General features: G+C 35.9%; 1 protein-coding gene across 2 annotated transcripts in view; it reads right to left on the bottom strand.

Moving 5' to 3' along the window:
* Positions 1–20,546, bottom strand: part of LOC136031737 (alkylglycerol monooxygenase-like) — a 70,127-nt gene extending 49,581 nt beyond the window's left edge. For both annotated transcript variants that reach the window (XM_065711443.1, XM_065711444.1), the window contains exons 1-3: positions 20,428–20,546; positions 12,203–12,330; positions 3,805–3,962 (exon numbers count right to left, since the gene is read on the bottom strand). In XM_065711443.1, the coding sequence (XP_065567515.1) occupies positions 3,805–3,962; positions 12,203–12,330; positions 20,428–20,538 (397 nt within the window). In that variant the 5' untranslated portion in view covers positions 20,539–20,546. The remainder of the gene's footprint in view (positions 1–3,804; positions 3,963–12,202; positions 12,331–20,427) is intronic.
* Positions 20,547–21,110: the final 564 nt, after the last annotated feature.

Genomic DNA, 21,110 nt, shown 5'->3' on the forward strand with positions numbered 1-21,110 from the left:
AAAGAAAAGTATGGGCATTGCCTCCTTCCCTAACTGTAATTAAATAAAAAAAACAAGTTTTTTTAACTGAAAGTAAGGAGCGACATTAAAACTTAAAACGCACAGAAATTACTTCGTATATGAAAGAGGCTGCTTCCTCATCAACGCCCCGCTCTTTACGCTAAAGTTTGACTCTTTCTCTCAATTCTTCTTTTTAAAACAGTAAAAAACTTTAGCGTAAAGAGCGGGGCGTTGATGAGGAAGCAGCCTCTTTCATATACGAAGTAATATCTGTGCGTTTTAAGTTTTAATGTCGCTCCTTACTTTCAGTTAAAAAAACTTATTTTTTTGTTTAATTTCTGAACTTTTTTGAATCAATGCATGTTTTGATTTTGGCTCTCTGCAGAGGAATAATCAAAACGAAATTTGCATATTTTTTTTTTTGGCTCAGTAGCTTTCTCATAATTTTGATCGAATGATTTTGAGAAAAAAAGAGCGGGGGACGAAGCCTAGTTGCCCCCCGATTTTTTGGTTAATTAAAAAGGCAACTAGAACTTTTAATTTTTTACGAATCTTTTTATTGGTAAAAGATTTACGTAACTTATAAATTAGCTTACGTAAAGAACTTTTGTATTCTCATGTTTTTATTACATATATGAGGGGATTCGCCCCAGCGTCAGTACCTCGCTCTTTACACTAAAGCTTAAATTTTATCCCAATTCATTAAGAATGACCCCCTGAATCACAAAAGCCGTAGAATAAGTAGTTGAAATTACTGAAAATACTTTAGCGTAAAGAGCGAGGTATTAGAAGGAGGTGAGCCCCTCATAGGGGTAATAATTTCTGTTTGTTTTAAGTTTTATTGCTGTTCCTTACTTCCAGCTGAAAAAGCATTTTCACTTTTATTTTTTAATTGTTTTTTTTTTTAAATAATGCTAGTAAATCCTGCTCTCCCTTCATGGAAATTTTCTTCTCCCATAACAAATTCTCGAAGGAAAGTTCCCCTAGCATATCCCCCTTTTCTCAACCCCTCCCCCAAACTAAAAAAATCCTCCTGAAAACGCCTGTATACTTCCCAATAACCATTACTATATGTAAGCACAGGTCAAAGTTTGTAACTTGTTGCCCCTCCCACGGGGACTGTGGGGGAGTAAGTCGTCCCCAAAGACATAGTTATAAGGTTTTTCGACTACGCTGAATAAAATGGCTATCTCAGAATTTTGATCCGTTGACTTTGGGAAAATAATTAGCGTGGGAGGGGGCCTAGGTGCCCTCCAATTTTTTTGGTCACTTAAAAAGGGCACTAGAACTTTTCATTTCCGTTAGAATGAGCCCTCTTGCAACGTTCTAGGACAACTGGGTCGATACGATCACCCCTGGGGAAAAAAAAAACAACAAAAAAACAAATAAACACGCATCCGTGATCTGCCTTCTGGCAAAAAAATGCAAAATTCCACATTTTTGTAGATAGGAGCTCGAAACTTCTACAGTAGGGTTCTCTGATACGCTGAATCTGATGGTGTGATTTTCGTTAAGATTCTATGACTTTTAGGGGGCGTTTCCCCCTATTTTCTAAAATAAGGCAAATTTTCTCAGGCTCGTAACTTTTGATGGGTAAGACTAAACTTGATGAAACTTATATATTTAAACTCAGCATTAAAATGCGATTCTTTTGATGTAGCTATTGGTATCAAAATTCCATTTTTTAGAGTTTTGGTTACTATTGAGCCGGGTCGCTCCTTACTACAGTTCGTTACCACGAACTGTTTGAAAGTCTAAAACCTACTGCGTCATTGGTGCATTACTGAAAATGGTGCTTTATTGCAAACGTTTTCTTACGTACTTATTACAACATTGAAAATAAAAATTAAATTACACTAAAATCAAATTTTGAACTGATGGGTTTTTTCAGCAGTTGATATTATTATATATCAAATATTTAGTTTAGCCTTATTTCTTTCCAGGTCACGACAAATTTAGTTCCACTACAAACAAGAATTTAGTTACGGCCTCCTTTCCCAACTTTAAAAATCTAGAGTAACTTTTAATAAAGAACAACTTTCAAACTTAAAACAATCGACAGTTATTCAAAATATCAGGGGAAAGCCCCCCTTTCAGTCCCACATTCTTGCCACTAAAATTTGACTGTTGTCCCATTTTTTTTTTTTTAAGAACTGAGGCTCAAACACAAGGACGATTGAATTGGAATAAAAAGTGTTTTTAAGATACTATAGATATTTATCGTAAATAGTGGGAGTATATAAGGGGGGGGGGTGCAGCCACACTGATATTTGAAAAACAAAACCAAAATCTAAAAAAATTATCTGTTGCAACACATGCGATCCCCCCCACTCCTTCACCCAAAAAAGCGTTGTGACTAATCAAGTGAAGAAGAAAACTTGAACAAAAATCAATTCAAAGAAAAGTATGGGCATTGCCTCCTTCCCTAACTGTAAAAGTCTAAAGCCTACTGCGTCTTTGGCGTTTTACTGAAAATGCCGCTTTATTACAAACATTTTCTTACGTACTTATTACAACATAGAAAATAAAAAATTAAATTACAGTAAAATCAAAATTTTGAACTGATGGGCTTTTTAGCAGTTGATATCATTATATATCAAATATTTAGTTTAGCCTTATTTCTTTCCAGGTCACGACAAATTCAGTTCCGCTACAAACAAGAATTTAGTTACGGCCTCCTTTCTTAATTTTAAAAATCTAGAGCAACTTTCAATAAAGAGCAGCTTTCAAACTTAAAACAAACAACAGTTATTCAAAATATCAGGGGGAAGCCCCATTTAAGTCCCACATTCTTGCCACTAAAATTTGACAGTTGTCCCATTTTTTTTTTTTTTTTAGAACTGAGGCTCAAGCACAAGAACGATTGAATTGGAATTAAAAGTATTTTTAAGATACTATAAATCCTTATCGTAAATAGTGAGAATATATGGGGGGGGGGCCACACTGATATTTGAAAAATAAAACCAAAACTCTAAAAAAAACATCTATTGCAACACATGCGATCCCCCCACTCGTTCACCCAAAAAAGCGTTGTGACTAATTTGACTAAAATTTGGATGTTGTTACATTTTTTTTTAAAGAACTGAGGCTCAAACACAAGAAAAATTGAATTGGAATAAAAAGAATAAATTGCTTACGATCAACTCCTCAAACAAAAGTGCCATTGAATGGGAATAAGAAGTAATTTTAAAGCACTATGGAACTTCACTGTAAAGAGCAGGAAATTAAGGATAGAGCAACCCTCCTTATATTTGGCATAATTTTTATTATTGTATCAATTTACTTCCCTTTGAGAATTTTTTTTTATTTCATTTAAATAAAAAGTTCAAATAGGGATGAATCCTTCTAAAGACAGTGATAAATTTTACAAAACATACTTGATATTTCGGTCACATATGCAGTGACTGTCATCAGTAGTAATATTGATGACGGTAACAGTACTACTAGATATTTCGAAATATTAGAATACAGACGAAATATTAGATATTTTGACCATCAGTAAGTATTACTACCGATTACGGTCACTGCATATGTGACCAAAATATCCAGTATTTTTTGTGAAATTTTTCTTTGTCTATTAAAAGGATTTATCCCTATTTGAACTTTTATTTATCGCCATGGAAAGGCAGTGTGCTCTTCAAAATCATCTATTTCATTTAAATTTTCATCAAAATGATTTTTTTTTTCTACTTAGCAGCATAAAAGTATTCCGCTCACGTTATTAGAACAAATTCCCTTTTCTCAGAGCAATAAAGAACTGTTAATCAGGATATCACAGTCTGACAATGAAGACTATCGGCTTACCATGACCTGCTCGGTGGGCCCAGTAGTAGCCAAAATCCATCCCAATTGCAGCTATTACCCAAGTCCAGGTTGAATCCCAGGGCAGTTCTAGATTGCCCTTTCCCCATTTCTCATATATGTAAAAATAAGCAACGTGTTCGATGCCATGAAACAATATCCTATAAATAAAAATGAATTAACACTGTCGTACCTATTAGCACAAAATGCAAAAAATGCAAAAAAAAATATAAACAATAAAATAAATAAGAAACAAAACTCACATTATAAAACAAACACTCCCGCACTGACTGTAACTTTAGAAAAACTAAAGTAATTGTATATATTGACACTTTCCTCTGCCACATATACAATTACTTTATATATACAATTACTTTAGTTTTTCTAACGTTACAGTCAGTGAGGGAGTGTTTGCTTTATAATGTGAGTTTTGTTTCTTATTTATTTTATTGTTTATATTTTTTGTGGTGTTTTAGCTGTCGTGGCATTTTATTTATAATGTTTTAAAAAAAGTCTTAAATTGTTGGTGTGTAATTTTCTTCTTTTTTTTCCGCTGAGAAAGGCTCCCGGACGTGGGGCCGAAATATTCGGAGTATTTTTATTTTTGTTAGCTAAAGTGTAGTTTATATTTTATTTTGTTCACTGCTTTATAAAAATTAAACCCGTTTTTTCTTCAATTATTTTTTCGTAAATGGAAAAGCAGTGTGGTCTAAGAAATTATGAACTTTGCTCATTGTTTACGTATAATATTGTTACTTAGATAAGACATTAAATATAATGATTTCCTTTCAAAGGAGTCCGCTCCCAACATTCTATAACCAGGGAATACGGTGACGGAGTTACCCAAATGTGGTGTCATACACCAGAGGAGCAACTTTTGAAAAGATACATATGTTATATTATCTTCTATATGAAGATGCAGCATTTGTGAGATTTTGCAGTTTATTTTAATATTATTTTTTGTTACTTAGTTAAGACGCTAGATATGGCGATTTCCTTTCAATTGAGTCTCTCCAACATTCTATGACCAGGGAATACGGTTGTGGATCTACGCAAATATGGTGTCATATACCAGAGGAGCAACTTTTGAAAAGATACACATGTTATATCATCTTCTACATGAAGATGCAGTATTTGTCAGAAATTATAATTTATTTTACTATTATTTTTTGTTACTTAGATAAGAAACTAGATATGGCGATTTTCTTTCAAATGAGTCCCCTCCCAACATTCTGTGGCCAGGGAATACGGTGACGGAGTTACCCAAATATTGTGTCATACACCATAGGAGGAATTTTGAAAATATGCATTTGTTATGTCATCTTCTATATGAAGATGAAACATTAGCCAGAAATTGAAATTTAGTTTAATATTATTTTTATTACTTTAGATAAGACACTAGCTATGGCGATTTCTTTCAAATGAGTCCTCTCCCAAGATTTTATTACGACTGGCTCGGCAAGACCACCCTCCCGATATGGAAATAGCAAAACAGTAAAAAAGAGAAAACATCACTGCTTCCATACAAAAAAGGTGTTTTCCCTTGTTGTTCAAGGAGAAACTGTAGTTTTCCTAATAACCCCACTTCTTTTATACGTTCGTATACTTACCCATTTTTACTACGGCAGTTTTAAGAAGGTAAAAATAACATAAAATCTTAATGGTTAATTCTTATTGACAATTGAAATCAAATAGAACGAAAAGTTTTGAGTTACAACACTTTTAAAAGTAATCTCTCTTTGTCTCTGTGGTTAAAGTTCCCTAAAGGCAAGTTGGGTTTGTGTATAGTCCGAAAACTGTAAATAGTGAGAGTTGTTTTCCGATGTATAGTTGATGTTTTCCTTCAATTATTCATAGGTATTACAATACTGCTGCCTAAGTAAAGATCAAAGTGGGCTCTATGTATGTTTTTTGTTTTCCCTAAGGTTGATTGTGTCGAACCCAATAGCCGAAACTTCGGAAGGATTTCATTCAATAGGAAAGTGAAATTTCTAGTGCTTTTTAAGGGTCAAGAGTGACGGGGGCAGCCAGGCCCCTTCCCTCGTCGTTCTTTGTTGTCCTCTCTCCAATAGCACTTATCAAAACTTTTAGATAGTCATTTTGTTCAGCATAGTTGGAAAAACGAATAACCATACCTCCGAAGATGATATGACCCCTTTCAGCCTTGGGAAAAAGGCTGCACGTTAGGTTCCCATTATTAACCCTCTGTCTCGAAAAACAATAAGGGTATTCAGGTGAAGCCTTCAGAGAACGTTGAGGGGAACGTCAAAACATGAAAAGGCACTACAAGTATACCACTACTATTACTGCTACTACTACTACCGCTTTTAGTTTGCTAAAAGTTGTTTGAAATTTCGACTATTATAAGCATTTTAATAGATTTAAATACTTTTATAAGCCTTTCGCTTTTTTGAAATTGATTTGACTAGGCGAGATTGAAAACTGTGAGTGACGGTTTATCATTCGAGATAAGTGTGACGGTATTCTAGCATATTCGATCATCGAGAAAATATACTGGCCATAAGAATGGAAACTGCCCATCCATCATAATTCCAATCTTCAAGAAAGGGAACTGGATAAAATCAACAGGATTGTGGCATCCACTTTACTATCTCAACAACTAGCAAGTTATTTCTAAAGTAATGAGTAAAGAAGGTAATGAATGGCTTTATGGAGGGATGATTTTTATTCCAATTGCAAAAATAAGAACATGTCCTGAAAGAATGAAAATCAACATGTACTGGTCCATATTTCCATGTCAAAAAGTGTGCTTTTATTCCATAGATTTACTTTTGAGACGTTATTTGCACCTATGATTTCATTTTTTAAGCGTATGTTAGAAAGAGAAGTTAAATAACTCTCCCTCTTTTATAGTGGAGGAAAAATACGGTTTGACCTCGGGGAAATTGCAACATAATTTTTTTTACACCAAAATGTTCAGAAAAATCAGCTTAATCACACAGAAAAAATCCCCCCAAATCCCACTGAGACCTCTCTTGAAGAGGGAAAATAAGGGGGAAAATCAGAATTTCTATTTGGACGTATTTTTGGGTTTAAGTGGTCGTTTTTTATCAAATGAAGCATGAAGAATCTGAATCTGACGTCAGAAATCAAGTTTTTCGTACCCCAGTATCAATTTTCACCTTCAAGGAACGGTGGGGGGGGGGGTAAAGTACGAAGATCATTATTTGTCGGATCGCTCCGGCTAAAGGATCATTTTATATCAAATAGAGTACCGTATTGCCAAATATAAGGTCCAAAAGCATTTTTGTTTACTATTTATCGCATTTCCACCTCTAAGGGGCCTGTAATATGAGGGGTTGCTAGGTATAACATCTTGAAAAAACACTTCTTTAATCGAGATCAAAATTTCAGATCAATCAGTTATAAAAAGGAACGTTTAGAACTCAGGTAAATTCATCACAAGAACATTTTGATTTTAAAGTACAACCTAAAGCTAATTATTCTTCCCGCTCCTCTTCGTTATCGTCCTCATCTTGTCGTGCTTCAGCGTTAGCACATAACGCCCCTTTACACTCCCCGCAGGCAAAGCTGCAGGGCAAACCGTTCCAACGGCAGCTGCATCTGAGCGATTCGCACCCGCTGGTGCACTGGCACCACACCCTCTTCAGCGGGTTCTCCGGTGCTGGTGAAGCATCTGGCATTATGGGAAGATATATATTCCGTGACGAGGAGAGGTGCCAACCCCACTCTTCGGACTTTAGCGAATTGGACGTGTCTTGCCACTTCATTATTTGCAGATATCACCTGTAAAAGTGGTACTTTGCGGCAGCCAAAGTCGGTGGTAGCCACTCTGCCTGAACGAAAGGATTTGCACTTGCAACCCACATTGCAAATGCTCACAACCGGACATCCTTCAGGGTCTTCTCTTTTATTTTCCCTTTGTAGATGCGGAGCAGAGCTTTCTCTCTAGCTTCAGCGATCTCCTAGTGGTTGAATCCTGGTGTCATGAAGATCTTGCAAGCATCTTTGCAAATCCCATTTCTAAGTGACAAGGAAACACTGCTGGTTTCCCTACGCCGTGAAGTCTAGATGTTGTATCGCAGCTAGACATTGCGTGGCAAACGAGTAGATTTTTTGCAGCTTCGGTTCCTGGTTTGTTCTTGATCCTTTTTATTTTGTACACTCGTCGGTTATTTCCATGTGTGTCTGTTTGCATGAAGATAGCACATGCATCAAGCTTGATATGGTATAGCAGAAGGACTAATAGGTCGTTATCATTCCCACTTAAAGTGGTCGAGGAAGTTTCAGCGCAACTGACTGCAGTTTGTACAAGTAAGACATCGGCATCATCATGAGCATGTAGAACTTTGAGTCCTGAGTTCGCCAGCCTCTCAGTAGGTAGATCGATGAAGCGTTGTTTATTTTTAGTATTTCTCAGAGATTCCTCCTCACTTTTGACGATCTTCATGTTAGGAGAGAATGTAATCGTTGGACACGACAAACCTTTGGTTCTCTTCAGCTGTGTGCAATTTTTTGTCGTTGGTGTATCAGTGAGTCAAAAACTACTGCTGCCTGGCCGAAATGTCTTGTGACATCATCAACGTAAGATCCTGCCACCTCTGAGTATGTGGATCCGGTAGTCCATAAGATTTTGTAGACTAGCCAGCCACCGTCCAAAACTCTCTGGGTGGCTGGCAATGTCACTGGACCATCGAGCCCCTCAATTTTTATAAGTGCAATTATTAGAGAGGCTTTGTCGGTTATCCCCACCACCTCGAAAGAACTAAAGATCGATGGTGGAAAACTAAAGAGCTCGGATGACAGAACCTCGTTCAAGTCAGAACCACTGGTGCCAGCCACTGCAGCTACACGTTGGAAGATTAGAGCTGGGTCGACCATTACCCTCTCGCTATCTATCACCATGGATGACTTATCGGCCATAGTTACAGCTTTCTCCTTTCTCCTGAAAACATATTTGTCAATGTCTTTCTCTTCCATATCCTTCAGAATCGTTTCTCTCACAGATTTGTCATCGTCTGCGTTTACAGATGATGAAGCGCGGACACCAATAACCACGCTCAACAGCCGTGAATCCTGCCTGAATGTTTCTAGGGGATCAATGTATCGAACTATCTTTCCGATGTCCGCCAGATCTCTAGCTCTACTCAAAGATATCGCTTCTGCGTGATTTTCAACAGTCAACTCCGCGAAGCCAGTCAGATTCTGCATGCGTTCGTTAACGAGAACCAAAGTAGGCATCATTTTTATTTAATCCCTTTCTTGAAGATTGGAATAATGATGGATGGGCAGTTTCCATTTTTATGGCCAGTATATTTTCTCGATGATCGAATATGCTAGAATACTGTCAAACTTTTCTCGAATGATAAACCGCCACTCACAGTTTTCCATCTAGCCTAGTCAAATCAATTTCAAAAAAGTGAAAATTTTATAAAAGTATTTAAATCTATAATAGTCGGCATTTCAAACAACTTTTAGCAAACTAAAACTGACAAACTTAAGACAAACTAGACCTACGTTGCCTGAGAAACGTGAAGTGTTGTGGCAACCTTTGTCCGGCTTCGCCGAATAAAGTGTTGCGAGACCAACACTTTGGTTTTGTTTCTTTGCTATCGGTTAAACGGTGAAGTTGTCAGCCTATCGAAGCTTTTAAAACGTTATGTTCAAAGAAGAACGCGATCAGTAATCACATGATCAAAGGCTATTCCTCAGCGTTGAAAAAACAACAATAACAAAAGAATATCGAAAGAAGGGACTAAATTGACTTTGCAGCCAGTTGAACTTTATCCTTTTAATCGTAGACATCGTGATGGATCAAAACTTGGAACAATATCTTATATAATCTAATTGGTATTATAAAGCTATCCGTAACTTCTTAGGATCAAAATACCATAGATGACACTCTATTAATTATTACGAAACTGCCTCGTTGTTTTACGTTATCGTTTGTACCCGCTGCGTAAACACTTAATTCTAGGTTACAGTGAGTATGGGTAGGCTATACCAACTAGCAAAAGTTACAAACCCCTCTTCACTAAAGATGATTGTAGCCTAGCAGACGATTATTACTTACAAGTCCCCTACATGTCTTACCACTGGAACCAACTGGGTCTTATCATCAAATACATTGGAAACAAATAATAGGTACCAACTATCTAATACCCACAAAACCGGCAAAATTAAAAACCTAAATCCGCAATTTCTCTTTCGAGCTAACTCACAATTCCAATGGTTTTCATGGTATTGAATGTCAATGGATCAATATGATTATGTACAATCCAGATTACGGGTATACAATTCGGTTCATCTGTTAAAAGGCCTTTGTCAACCTATATATATATATATATTGATTTTCTATAATTCTTATATTCAAAGTAGTTTTTTCTCTTCAAGCATCATGACATCGACTAAAACCTTAACACACCAACGACATCAAGACAAAAGCATGTACTAACTCCTGGACCCAAGTTAGGTCTATTCATGCCTAAAAGCCACGGTTTCCTAAGATTTGTTTTTTGTTTGTTTTTTTTCAAAATTATGGAGTTTTTAGTGGAATAATACATTTTCATCAGTGTTATCATGTTAATCCGTGGAAATAAATAAGCACAAATAAGTAGTTAAATTTACGACCACTTTTCGTCCATAAAAATTGTGTGCTTGTTTTGTTTGCTGATTTTTCAGTCATATTATTGTCTTTAATTTGGCACCCGCTACCAGCAAAAACAATACAACTGCATATGGACGTTTTTTTTTATTAAAATTGAACTTCTCTTTCTCTTTATTTCCTTACATATACATGGTGACGAGAAGTTTCAAATTCAAACAATCAGGTTTAATTTCACCGCCAGTGGTAGTTAAAGAAAACAATTATATTTATACCTTTTATTATATTATATTTAAGTCTTTTGTCTTTTAATTATAAAGTCTTTATATTATATTTTTATATTATATTATATTATATTATATTATTTATATTATATTATATTTATTTATTATATTATTATTCATTTTATTATTTATTACATTTTTTATATATTTATCTATATATATAAAAATAAGTTGTCTGTGTGTGTGTGTGTGTGTGTGTCTGTGTGTGTGTGTGTGTGTGTGTGTGTGTGTGTGTGTGTGTGTGTGTGTGTGTGTGTGTGTGTGTGTGTGTGTGTGTGTGTGTGTGTGTGTGTGTGTGTGTGTGTGTGTGTGTGTGTATGTGTGTGTGTGTGTGTGTGTGTGTGTGTGTGTCGAGTGACGTCATATTTGTGTGTCGACTGACGTCATGTTTGTTGATTGACGAAATTACACACCGGGACATCGGGACACAAATGACAACCGGGACACCGGGACATAGGGAATATAAATGACGACCGGGACACTCAAAGAGAAAGCAACCGGGACACAAGGAATGTTCGATTAGCAATCACCATCAACAAAGCACCGGGACACAAATGACGACCAGGACACTCAAAGAGAAATTACAGACCGGGACACCGGAACACAAATGACGACCGGGACAAAAATGACGACCGGGACACCGCGACACAGGGAATATAAATGACGACCGCGACACTCAAAGAGAGATTACAGACTGGGACACCGGGACACAAATGACGACCGGGACACAGGGAAACAACAACAACGGGGACGCCGGGGGGCACAGGGGGATATATAAATGACGACAGGGACACAGGGAATGTTCGATTAGCAATCACCATCAACAAAGCTCAAGGGCAATCATTAGAATAAGGTTTACTGACTCTTGAACATGCAACATATAATTGTCCATGGGAAAAACAATCCATATTCAGATCTATACCTCATTATTCTAATGATGTGTCCCTGTGTCCCGGTTGTCATTTATATTCCCTGTGTCCCAGTCGTCATTTGTGTCCCGGTGTCCCAGTTTGTAATTTCTCTTTGAGTGTCCCGGTCGTCATTTATATTCCCTGTGTCCCGGTGTCCCGGTTGTCATTTGTGTCCCGGTGTCCCGGTCTGTATTTTCTATTCGAACAATCCCTGTGTCCCGGTCGTCATTTATATATCCAACCTGTGCCCCCGGCGTCCCCGTTGTAGTTGTGTCCCTGTGTCCCGGTCGTCATTTATATTCCCTGTGTCCCGGTCGTGATTTGTGTCCGGGTGTCCCAGTCTGTAATTTCTCTTTGAGGTTCCCGGTCGTCATTTATATTCCCTGTGTCCCGGTCGTCATTTGTGTCCCGGTGTCCCGGTATGTAATTTCATCAGTTGACAAACATGACGTCAGTCGACAAACAACTTCATGACGCATACAGCTCAATCCTTAAAATGACGTCAGTCGACAAACATGACGTCAGTCGACACACAAACATGACGTCACTCGACACACACACACACACAGACAACTTATTTTTATATATATATATAGATATAGAAGATGATTGGTACTTACTTGGAAACCTCCATGAATAGACCATTTGACACTGAAGTAATCGAGTCATTTATTTGTGACTTGTTTTTGCCTTTTAGAATAAGAATGATCCTCTCCAGCACAATAAACAAAACGAAAAAATGTGCAGCCTAAAAGTAAAATTTTCTTCAAACTTGCATGAATAGACCACTTTTATATGTAAAATTTTTCTGTCGGAGGGGGGATATTGCAGTGGGTGAAGGAGGGATAGTGTTTGAGAACAGGTATTTTTTGCCAGATAACTGTCTTATTTTATTCTGAGTGCAATAAAGTTTATTATTTTTGTATTTTCTCAAAGGCCTGAAACCCTGTTTTCTCTTGTGGAGCTCTTGATTTTCTTTACTTTTTGCCTTTAGAATAATAATTATTATCTCTAAAAAAAACTGTGCAGGCAGAAATTCAAAATTAATCTTAACTTTCATGAATTTCCATTTGGTAAGTGAATTTTTCGAGTGAACAGATGGCGGGCAGCAACAGCCTCAAGTGGGAGGGGCAACATTTCAAGCAGTTTTTTTTTCACGAAAAGTTTTGTTTTTTCGAGCGAAATAAAGCTCTGCATTTCTTATGTTTTATTTTTAGGGGGGTTGATACCCTTCCCTTTATTTTTGGCATTTTCCCTTTAGATAAATATTTATTTCCCTTTGAAAACAAATAGGCAGTTTAAAATAAAGATTGTAAAATTGAATAGGGGTTGGGCTGGAAATCTTCCGTTTAGTATAAAAATAAAAAGTAGCCTATTAAACAACTAACTCGACAAAAATCAAATGTTAAAATCTTCAATTTCTGATGAAGATAAGTTTAATTTCAACTATGCATAAAAGTGAAATAATAAATCCATTAGAGATCATTTTTAATGAGCTTCATATCTTTAGTCATAAAACTCAGGAAAGATCGATAAATTAAATACAAACTGGGTACTTTGAAACAAGCATAAACCCTATAAAATATTTTTAAACTTTTAAAACTTTTAAATTAACTAAATAATTTCTTAGGCGACACTGCTTTTCCATTTACAAAAATTAAACAAGAAAAAACGGGTTTTAATTTCAACAAAGCAGTGAACAAAAAAAAAACACTTTAATTAAAAAACATTCCAAATATTTTGGCCCCACGGCCAGGAGCCTTTCTCGACGGAAAAAAACGAAAAAACAAAAGAAAATGTTTTTTAAAAATAACACACACGAAAAAAACACGACAATTAAACACACGAAGAAAAAAAAACGAATAACAACTTACGTTATGAACAAACTTCCAGCACTGATGTTGCAACATAAGAAAAAAACCAAAGCGAATGCTTTCATTATATGGTTTCACTATAGACATTCACTTTGTTTTTTTTTCGCATGTTGTAACATAAGTGCTAGATGTTTGTTTTTAATGTGAGTTGTTCTTTTCTCTTTTTTTCTTCGTGTGTTTAGTTATCGTGTTTTTTTGCGTGTTTTTTATTTTTTTTTTAACATTTTTAGTTGTTTTTCCGTTCTTTCCGTTGTTTTTTCCCGTTGAGAAAGGCTCCCGGACGTGGGGTCGAAATATTCGGAATAATTCTTAATTAAAGTGCTGTTTTGTTTTTATTTTTTGTTCACTACTTTGGTGAAATTAAAACTTGTTTTTTCTTGCTTAATTTTTCATTAACTAAATGCTGAGGAGTAGAACTGTACATGTATCCAGGGTTGAGTAACAGGTTGTCCCAACTGGATACATTTAGTCAAAAGGACATATTCTATGTGCCGGGACACAATGACATGAAAGGGCAAAATCGTGACACATTTTAGAAATTTGGGACACGAAAGGACAAAACAGAGATGCAATATGTAGATTTGTGACATAAAACGAAGCATTTCCGAATTGGAGCTGTATATTCAAACAGTTCGTGGTAACGAACTGTGGTAAGGAGCGACCCGGCTCAATAGTAACCGAAACTCTAAAAAATGAAAATGAAATTTTGATACCAATAGTTACATCAAAAGAATCGCATTTTAATGCTGATTTTAAATATATAAGTTTCATCAAGATTAGTTTTACCCATCAAAAAATACGAGCCTGAGAAAATTTGCCTCATTTTCGAAAATAGGGGGAAACATCCTCTAAAGGTCATACAATCTTAACAAAAATCACACCAACAGATTTAGCGTATCAGAGAACCTTATTGTAGAAGTTTCAAGCTCATATCTATAAAAATGTGGAATTTTGCATTCTTTGCCAGAAAACAGATCACGGATGCGCGATAATTTGTTCGTTTTTTTTTTTGTTTTTTTTTTCCAAGGGTGATCGTATCGACCCAGTGGTCCTAGAATCTAGCCTCATCAAGGCCCCGCTCTTTACGCTAAAGTTTTTTACTATTTTAAAAAGTGGAGTTAAGAGAAAGAGTCAAACTTTAGCGTAAAGAGCGGGGCGTTGATGAGGAAGCAGTCCTTTCATATACGAAGTAATTTCTGTTCGTTTTAAGTTTTAATGCCGCTCCTTACTTTCCGTTAAAAAAACTTGTTTTTTTTTTATTTAATGATAAACAAAGACAAATGTCACTTGTCAGCAAAGCAGTGCTTTTTTCTTTCTTTTTTTTTTTTTAAAGTTTCTTTTTTTTTTTGGTCATCCAGTTTTTGGTCAGAGATATCGTAAGTAAAGCATTTTCTCCAGGGTTTATATGTTTATATTACGCTTTGTGCTTTTTCTCAATTGGTAATTTTGTATCAATGTTTTGTAATAATTTTTTCGTTTTCATTATATTGGATGTTATCTGGCGGCTTTGAAAGTAATTTGAAAGTAAATTTGAAAGTATTTGAAAGTAAATTGAAAGTATTTGAAAGTAAAATGTTGGTCAATAATACAACTGGTAAAAAAAAAATAGCCTTTTGTTTTTGAGATTTCAAGATGGACAAATTTTAGCTAAAAATGACACATTTTTGGATGCTCAGGGGACAAATTCATGGACCATAAATTTGGCAACCCTGTCAACCAAACCTGATAAGCACACAAACTCTTGATGAGTTTGTAGTAAGCATACTTACTATTTTACGTTACGTTAAAAACAAAACAAATGAACGTGGATTGACAGTTTAATTGACATATACTGATATTTATTCCTTAAAAATTTGGTAATTTTTTTTTATGAAACTGCGAAAAGGGAAAATATTTAAAACTTTTCTTTTGTCTTCAGTAAAGCCCAAATTATGTTCTGGTCTTGAGAAGGCATGAGGGTCATGAGCCCTACTCATGTTAATTTCTGCTCGTGTTTTGTTTGACTCGGTTATTTATTGTAATTCCAATTCGTTTGAGTTTTTTTATCTATTGACATGATTTGTGGTATTTCTACACTTGGATGATTATTTTAATTCATTTCTGTTCATTAATGGCTTAATGGAGCTCATTACTTTTCTTTGAAAAGCTTCTTTGGTGGAAAAAGTTTTTAAAATTAATTTTTGCTCGTTTCTTATTGACATAGTCTTTTTCATGGGAAAGAATATTTAAAATTTTTTTCAGTTTTTTTATAAGAATCCATAGTTTGGGTTCCTATTATATGAGAGAGAGGGTTTTGACATGTGTAGGATTTTTGACAAAACATACAAAAAAAAATATTGCTACTTCCCCTAAAAAGCAAAGCTTCTCCGTGGGGGGGAGAGAAAAAAAGACCGTAAAACACAAAGAACAGTTGGCCTCCGACACCACTTATACCATCACACTAAACAATGAATACAAAAGGATATCATATATAATACTTTTTCTCCAGGAACAGCAAATCAACAAAATCCCCACAATCATCAAATAAATCAATCAGTCAAAACTCATAATCAGCAAAAAGCAATTCCTTAATGGTTTCCCTCAATCCATTGAGGTCTCCAATAATCTTAATATCATTAGTTAAACTATTCCATTTACGTTAGAGAAACCTTTTCAACAATTTCTAATCCTGACCCAAACAGTATTTTTCAATTTAACTTTATCAAACAGTTTGTGGTAACGAACTGTAGTAAAGAGCGACTCGGCTCAATAGTAACCGAAACGGAATTTTGATACTAATAGATACATCAAAAGAAAAGATTTTTATATTGATTTTAAATATATAAGTTTTATCAAATTTAGTCTTACTCATCAAAAGTCACAAGCCTGAGAAAATTTGCCTTATTTTGGAAAATAAGGGGTAACACCCCCTAAAAGTCATAGCATCTAGACAAAATCATTCAGTGTATCAGAGAACCCTACTGTAGAAGTTTAAAGCTCCGAAGTTAATGTTGAACTTCATATTTTTTTCCAGAAGACCGATCATTTTGTTCAGCATAGCCAAAACACATAATAACTATATCTGCGGGGCTGACTTACTCCCCCACAGTCCCCGGGGAGGGGCTGCAAGCTACAAACTTTGGCCAGTGTTTGCATTGAGCAATAATTATTGGGAAGTATACAAACGTTTTCAGGAGGATTTTTTGGTCGGGGGAGGGGGCTACGTGGGAGGATCTTCCTTGGAGGAATTTGTCACGGGGAAGAGAAATTCCATCTCAAAAACAATGAAAAAATAATTATGAAAACGTTTTTTCAATTGAAAGTAAGGAGCCGCATTAAAACTTAAAACGAACAGAGATTATTATGCATATGAGGGCTTCATCTCCTCCTAGATACCCTGCTCAATACACTCAAACATTCTTAGTAATTTCAACTATTTATTCTATGGCCTTTGTGATTCAGGCGTCATTCTTAAAGAATTGGGACAAAACTAAAGCTTTAATGTAAAGAACGAGGTATTAACGAGGGGGCAAACCCCCTGATATACACAATAAAAATATACTAATATAGAGGTTCGTTACGTAGGGTGATTCGTAACTTACGTGTATTTTTTACTAATAAAAATAGTTCTAGTTGCCTTTTTAAGTAACCGAAAATTTGGAGGGCAACTAAGCCTCCTCCCCCACCCCTTTTCTCAAAATCGTCCAATCAAAACTAAGAGAAAGCCTTTTAGCAAAAAAAATTAATTCGCAAATTTCGTTTTAATTATTCATGTGCGAAAAGCCAAAATCAAACATGCATTAATTCAAAAACGTTCAGAAATTAAATAAGAAAACAGGTTTTTTTAACTGAAAGTAAGGACGTTAAAACTTAAAACGAACAGAAATTACTCCAAGTATGAAAGGGGATGTTCCCTCTTCAACACCTCGCTCTTTACGTTAAATTCGTTTCCTGTTTTATAAAGTAGAATTGAAAGAAAGAGTCAAACTTTAGCGTAAAGAGCGGGGCATTGAGGAGGGAGCAGCCCCTTTCATACACGGAGTAATTTCTGTTCGTTTTAAGTTTTAATGTCGCTCCTTACTTTCAGTTAAAAAAACTTGTTTGTTTTTTTATTTAATAACTCCTGAAGTTGACCTGAAAAATAAAACTTAATATCATTCCCAAAAGATTCTATCTATGTTGTTTGATAACCTGTATACACTTACACTCTTTTTACTTATTTAAATTGTAAGAGCAGAAGTAGTAATAGTAATAGCCTCAGAAGTTTCACCTTAACACCCCGAGTACTAATACTACTACTACTACTACTACTAATAACTCACTTCAGCACCAAGCCACCTGAGGCCAACACAGCTACGCACGCTCCTCCTCCAACGTAATCTATTCAAGGCCTCCCTCTTTACACCCTTCCAGGAAGTTCTCATTTCCTTTAAATTTTCGGCAATCTGTCATCCTTCATCCGCAGAACCTGGCCTAGCCATCTCAACCTTTCTTTCATTATAGCCCTAGAAAGCAGGATTGAACCACATTTTTCGTTCAACCTACTTTTTGAAATACGGTCAGTCAGCCATACAGTTTTTATAAGTCCCAAATTTTTTGCCTTAAGAACCATGGTTTTAATAGCAATAGAAGCAGTAGTACATGTAGAATTAATTATAGTGACCTCACCTTTAGTGGCAGCAGTAGCAATAGAAGTGGTAATAATAGTAACAGTAGGCCTAGTAGTAGTATGAGTAGAACCAGTAGCATTAGGATGCAAATATCCCTCACAACAAACTCTGTTAGTTTCAACTTCTCACACCAAACTATTCCAAATGTATTGCTGTTACACCCTTTTGACAGGCTGCATCCAGAAGGCGTATTGCGATTCAGTTCACCTTCCCCCTTAAAACTCCTTGAAAATTTCACCTTCATGCCCTTAGGCATAGCTGTAATAGTAGTCACAGTAGTAGTATTGATATTACTAGTAATAGTACTGAATAGCGGTAGTACTACTAGCAGCAGTAGTATTAACATATTGCCTTTTGATCAGTAGGATATCCCTCTCACCAACTCCTGTAATTTTCAACTTAATACAATTAGCCATTTCAGTGACGTTGCTTATATGTCCTTTTGATAACCTGTATGTTCATATACTTCTTGTAATTTTTATTTCATTGCTCTTCGCCTTACAAATAGATGCAACAGAAGTATTAGTAGAGTAGTAGTATAAGTAGTATCTGTAGTAAATGTAGCAGTAACAATAGTATTAGTGGTAGTGTGCACATGTTGCCTTTTAGTGAGATGATCTCCCCCTTTAAGCATTCTCTGAAAGTTCTAACTTAATACCCAAATCAGCTCTTGAGATACGCCACTTTGACAATAAATAATAATAATAGTTTATTTTTGACCCACTACAAAAAATCAAAGCGGAGTACCAACAAACACTACACAAAACAGAACGAACAAGAAACTAAAGCAAACGAGTAAGGCCCCTGTGGGCGGGCAGATACTTATAAGTAGATTGGGGTATTTTGCCAGCAAAATACCCCATGTACGCTATGTACGCCAAATACGCCAAAATACGCTATGTGCAAGCAATGTGCTTGCACATGGTGTCTTTTGATTTAGTTCAAGTTTGCAAATTGCAAATGGAGTATTGTGGTAGTAGTAGTGGTGGTAGTTGTAGTAGTAGTTGTAGCATGCAAATATTACATTTTTGATCATCCCCTTATCATTTCCTTAATTTTCCAGATTTATATACTAATTTATTCCAGCGTTACACCATTTTGACAATCTGTATACACATAACGTGTTTTAATTTAGTACAACACTTTCCTCGACATTCTCTGAAAGGCTCACCTTAATGCCCTTCGTCTTCTTGGAAAGTAAAGTTCAAACATGCATAGCTTTTTCAATAACATACATTATGTGTAAACAATGAACGAATTGCCTAACTTACTGCCCTTGTACTGAGGACTGTGGTGAGGTTGAAATCCTCAAAGAGATAATTACTGGACCTTTCAACAATGCTGAACAAAATAGTTCTCTTAAAATTTCGATCAGATAGATTTTGGAGAATGATAGGCTTGGTGGCTGATTGCTCTCTATTCACTTTTGACTCTTAAAAGGGGTACTAAGATTCCTGACTTCAAATCAAATGAGCTCCATCTGATCCAAAGTTTATGCGACCACCCGTTCCATAAAAGCCATAAATGGCTAGGGGCATAACTTACAACCCTTGCTCATAGGCTCGGGGGGATTGTGCCCACCCTAAGGACAGCGTTACATGATTTTTGGACTATTGGTAACAAAGTAGCTATCTCACAATTTTGATTGAATACGTTTTGGAAAAAGAAAATGTGAGGTTTGGGGGTTAGTAGCGCTCCATATGTTTGACTTTTAAATGGGAACTAGAACTATACGTTTCCAATCAAATGAGCCTCTCTTAAAGTTCACACGACAACCCCTTTTGTAACAACCCCTGTTCCTAGTTCCTATACGGGATCTTGTTCCTACGGGAAGCTACTCCCCACCCTCCTTCACTTTCTGTGGAAAAAGGCATATGAATTTACAACTCAATATTACACTCAATTTGAACAATAAACGGAAGTATGTTACCAATATAACCAATTTCATAAAACTATTCCAAATATATTCGTAAAAATAAGGGAAACATAGGGGCTGACAACCACCCTCGTCCTAAATCATTTTGAAGTACCCCTCACAACCAGTTATATAATATTTGCCCAAAGTGACACTTTTTAAGACTTTAGTTACCCTCTACCCCCCCCCCCCTCGAAAAAAATACTCCCTAAAGTTCATTTTCATAGTTGTTATGCAACTATACACCAGTGTTTCAACTTTTTAAATGTACGTTATATCAATATTTTCACGGTGAAGTAACTCGCAATTTGGCTCATTAGCCCCTTTATCCTTTTCTGTCAACGCTCCCTCTCCCAGGCTTCAATGGATTAGTGTTCCAAGCAGAAATCCGAAAAGATATACATTACCTCTACGACATATGGTGGAACTTCATGAACATTTTTAAAAGTCGATGATGCTGGATTAACAGCGTAAAACAATCTTCCTAGTTTCACAAGAAAACTCGATACAACATCCATCTTGGAAACTAGAAAATATACATTACAATGCCAAAGAGAGCAGCGCAATTAATTAGAAATATGTTATCTTTTTCTAGTTTCAGATAATTTTTGTCCGTGTCAATAATCAAAATGTCGTTTTACTTAGGAAAATAAGTGGCGGTTAAATTAGATGGCTTTTCAGGAAGGAAAGGAGGGGGTGTTCTGGGGTTGAATATACTAGGATAGCCTACATGGATTATTAGCGCAAGGTCTTAGAAATTGTCTTCTTTATTCTTCATATAAAACATTAAAAATGGGGGTTTAGGGGGTTGAAAATACTGGGAAAGCCTACACTTATTGTTGGGAAGGGGGCTTAGAAGTTATCTTCTTTATTCTTCATATAGTAAACTAAAAATAAATATTGCCTTTCTAAAAGAAGTTCCTAGTTTTATGTAATACATGCTTAAGTTAATAATGACCAAAAACCTTCTTCTTTGGCCTCTTGGTCTTGACCTTTTTGGGCAAAGAATGGTAGTTAGATCATGAGATATTTAGATCAGCTGAACCCAGAAGTTGGTTGTTTTATTGGAGGCATAGGTTAAAAATACTTG

This window comes from Artemia franciscana, chromosome 10 (genome assembly GCF_032884065.1).
Source record: "Artemia franciscana chromosome 10, ASM3288406v1, whole genome shotgun sequence".
In the NCBI taxonomy this organism is placed as follows: Eukaryota; Metazoa; Arthropoda; class Branchiopoda; order Anostraca; family Artemiidae; genus Artemia; species Artemia franciscana.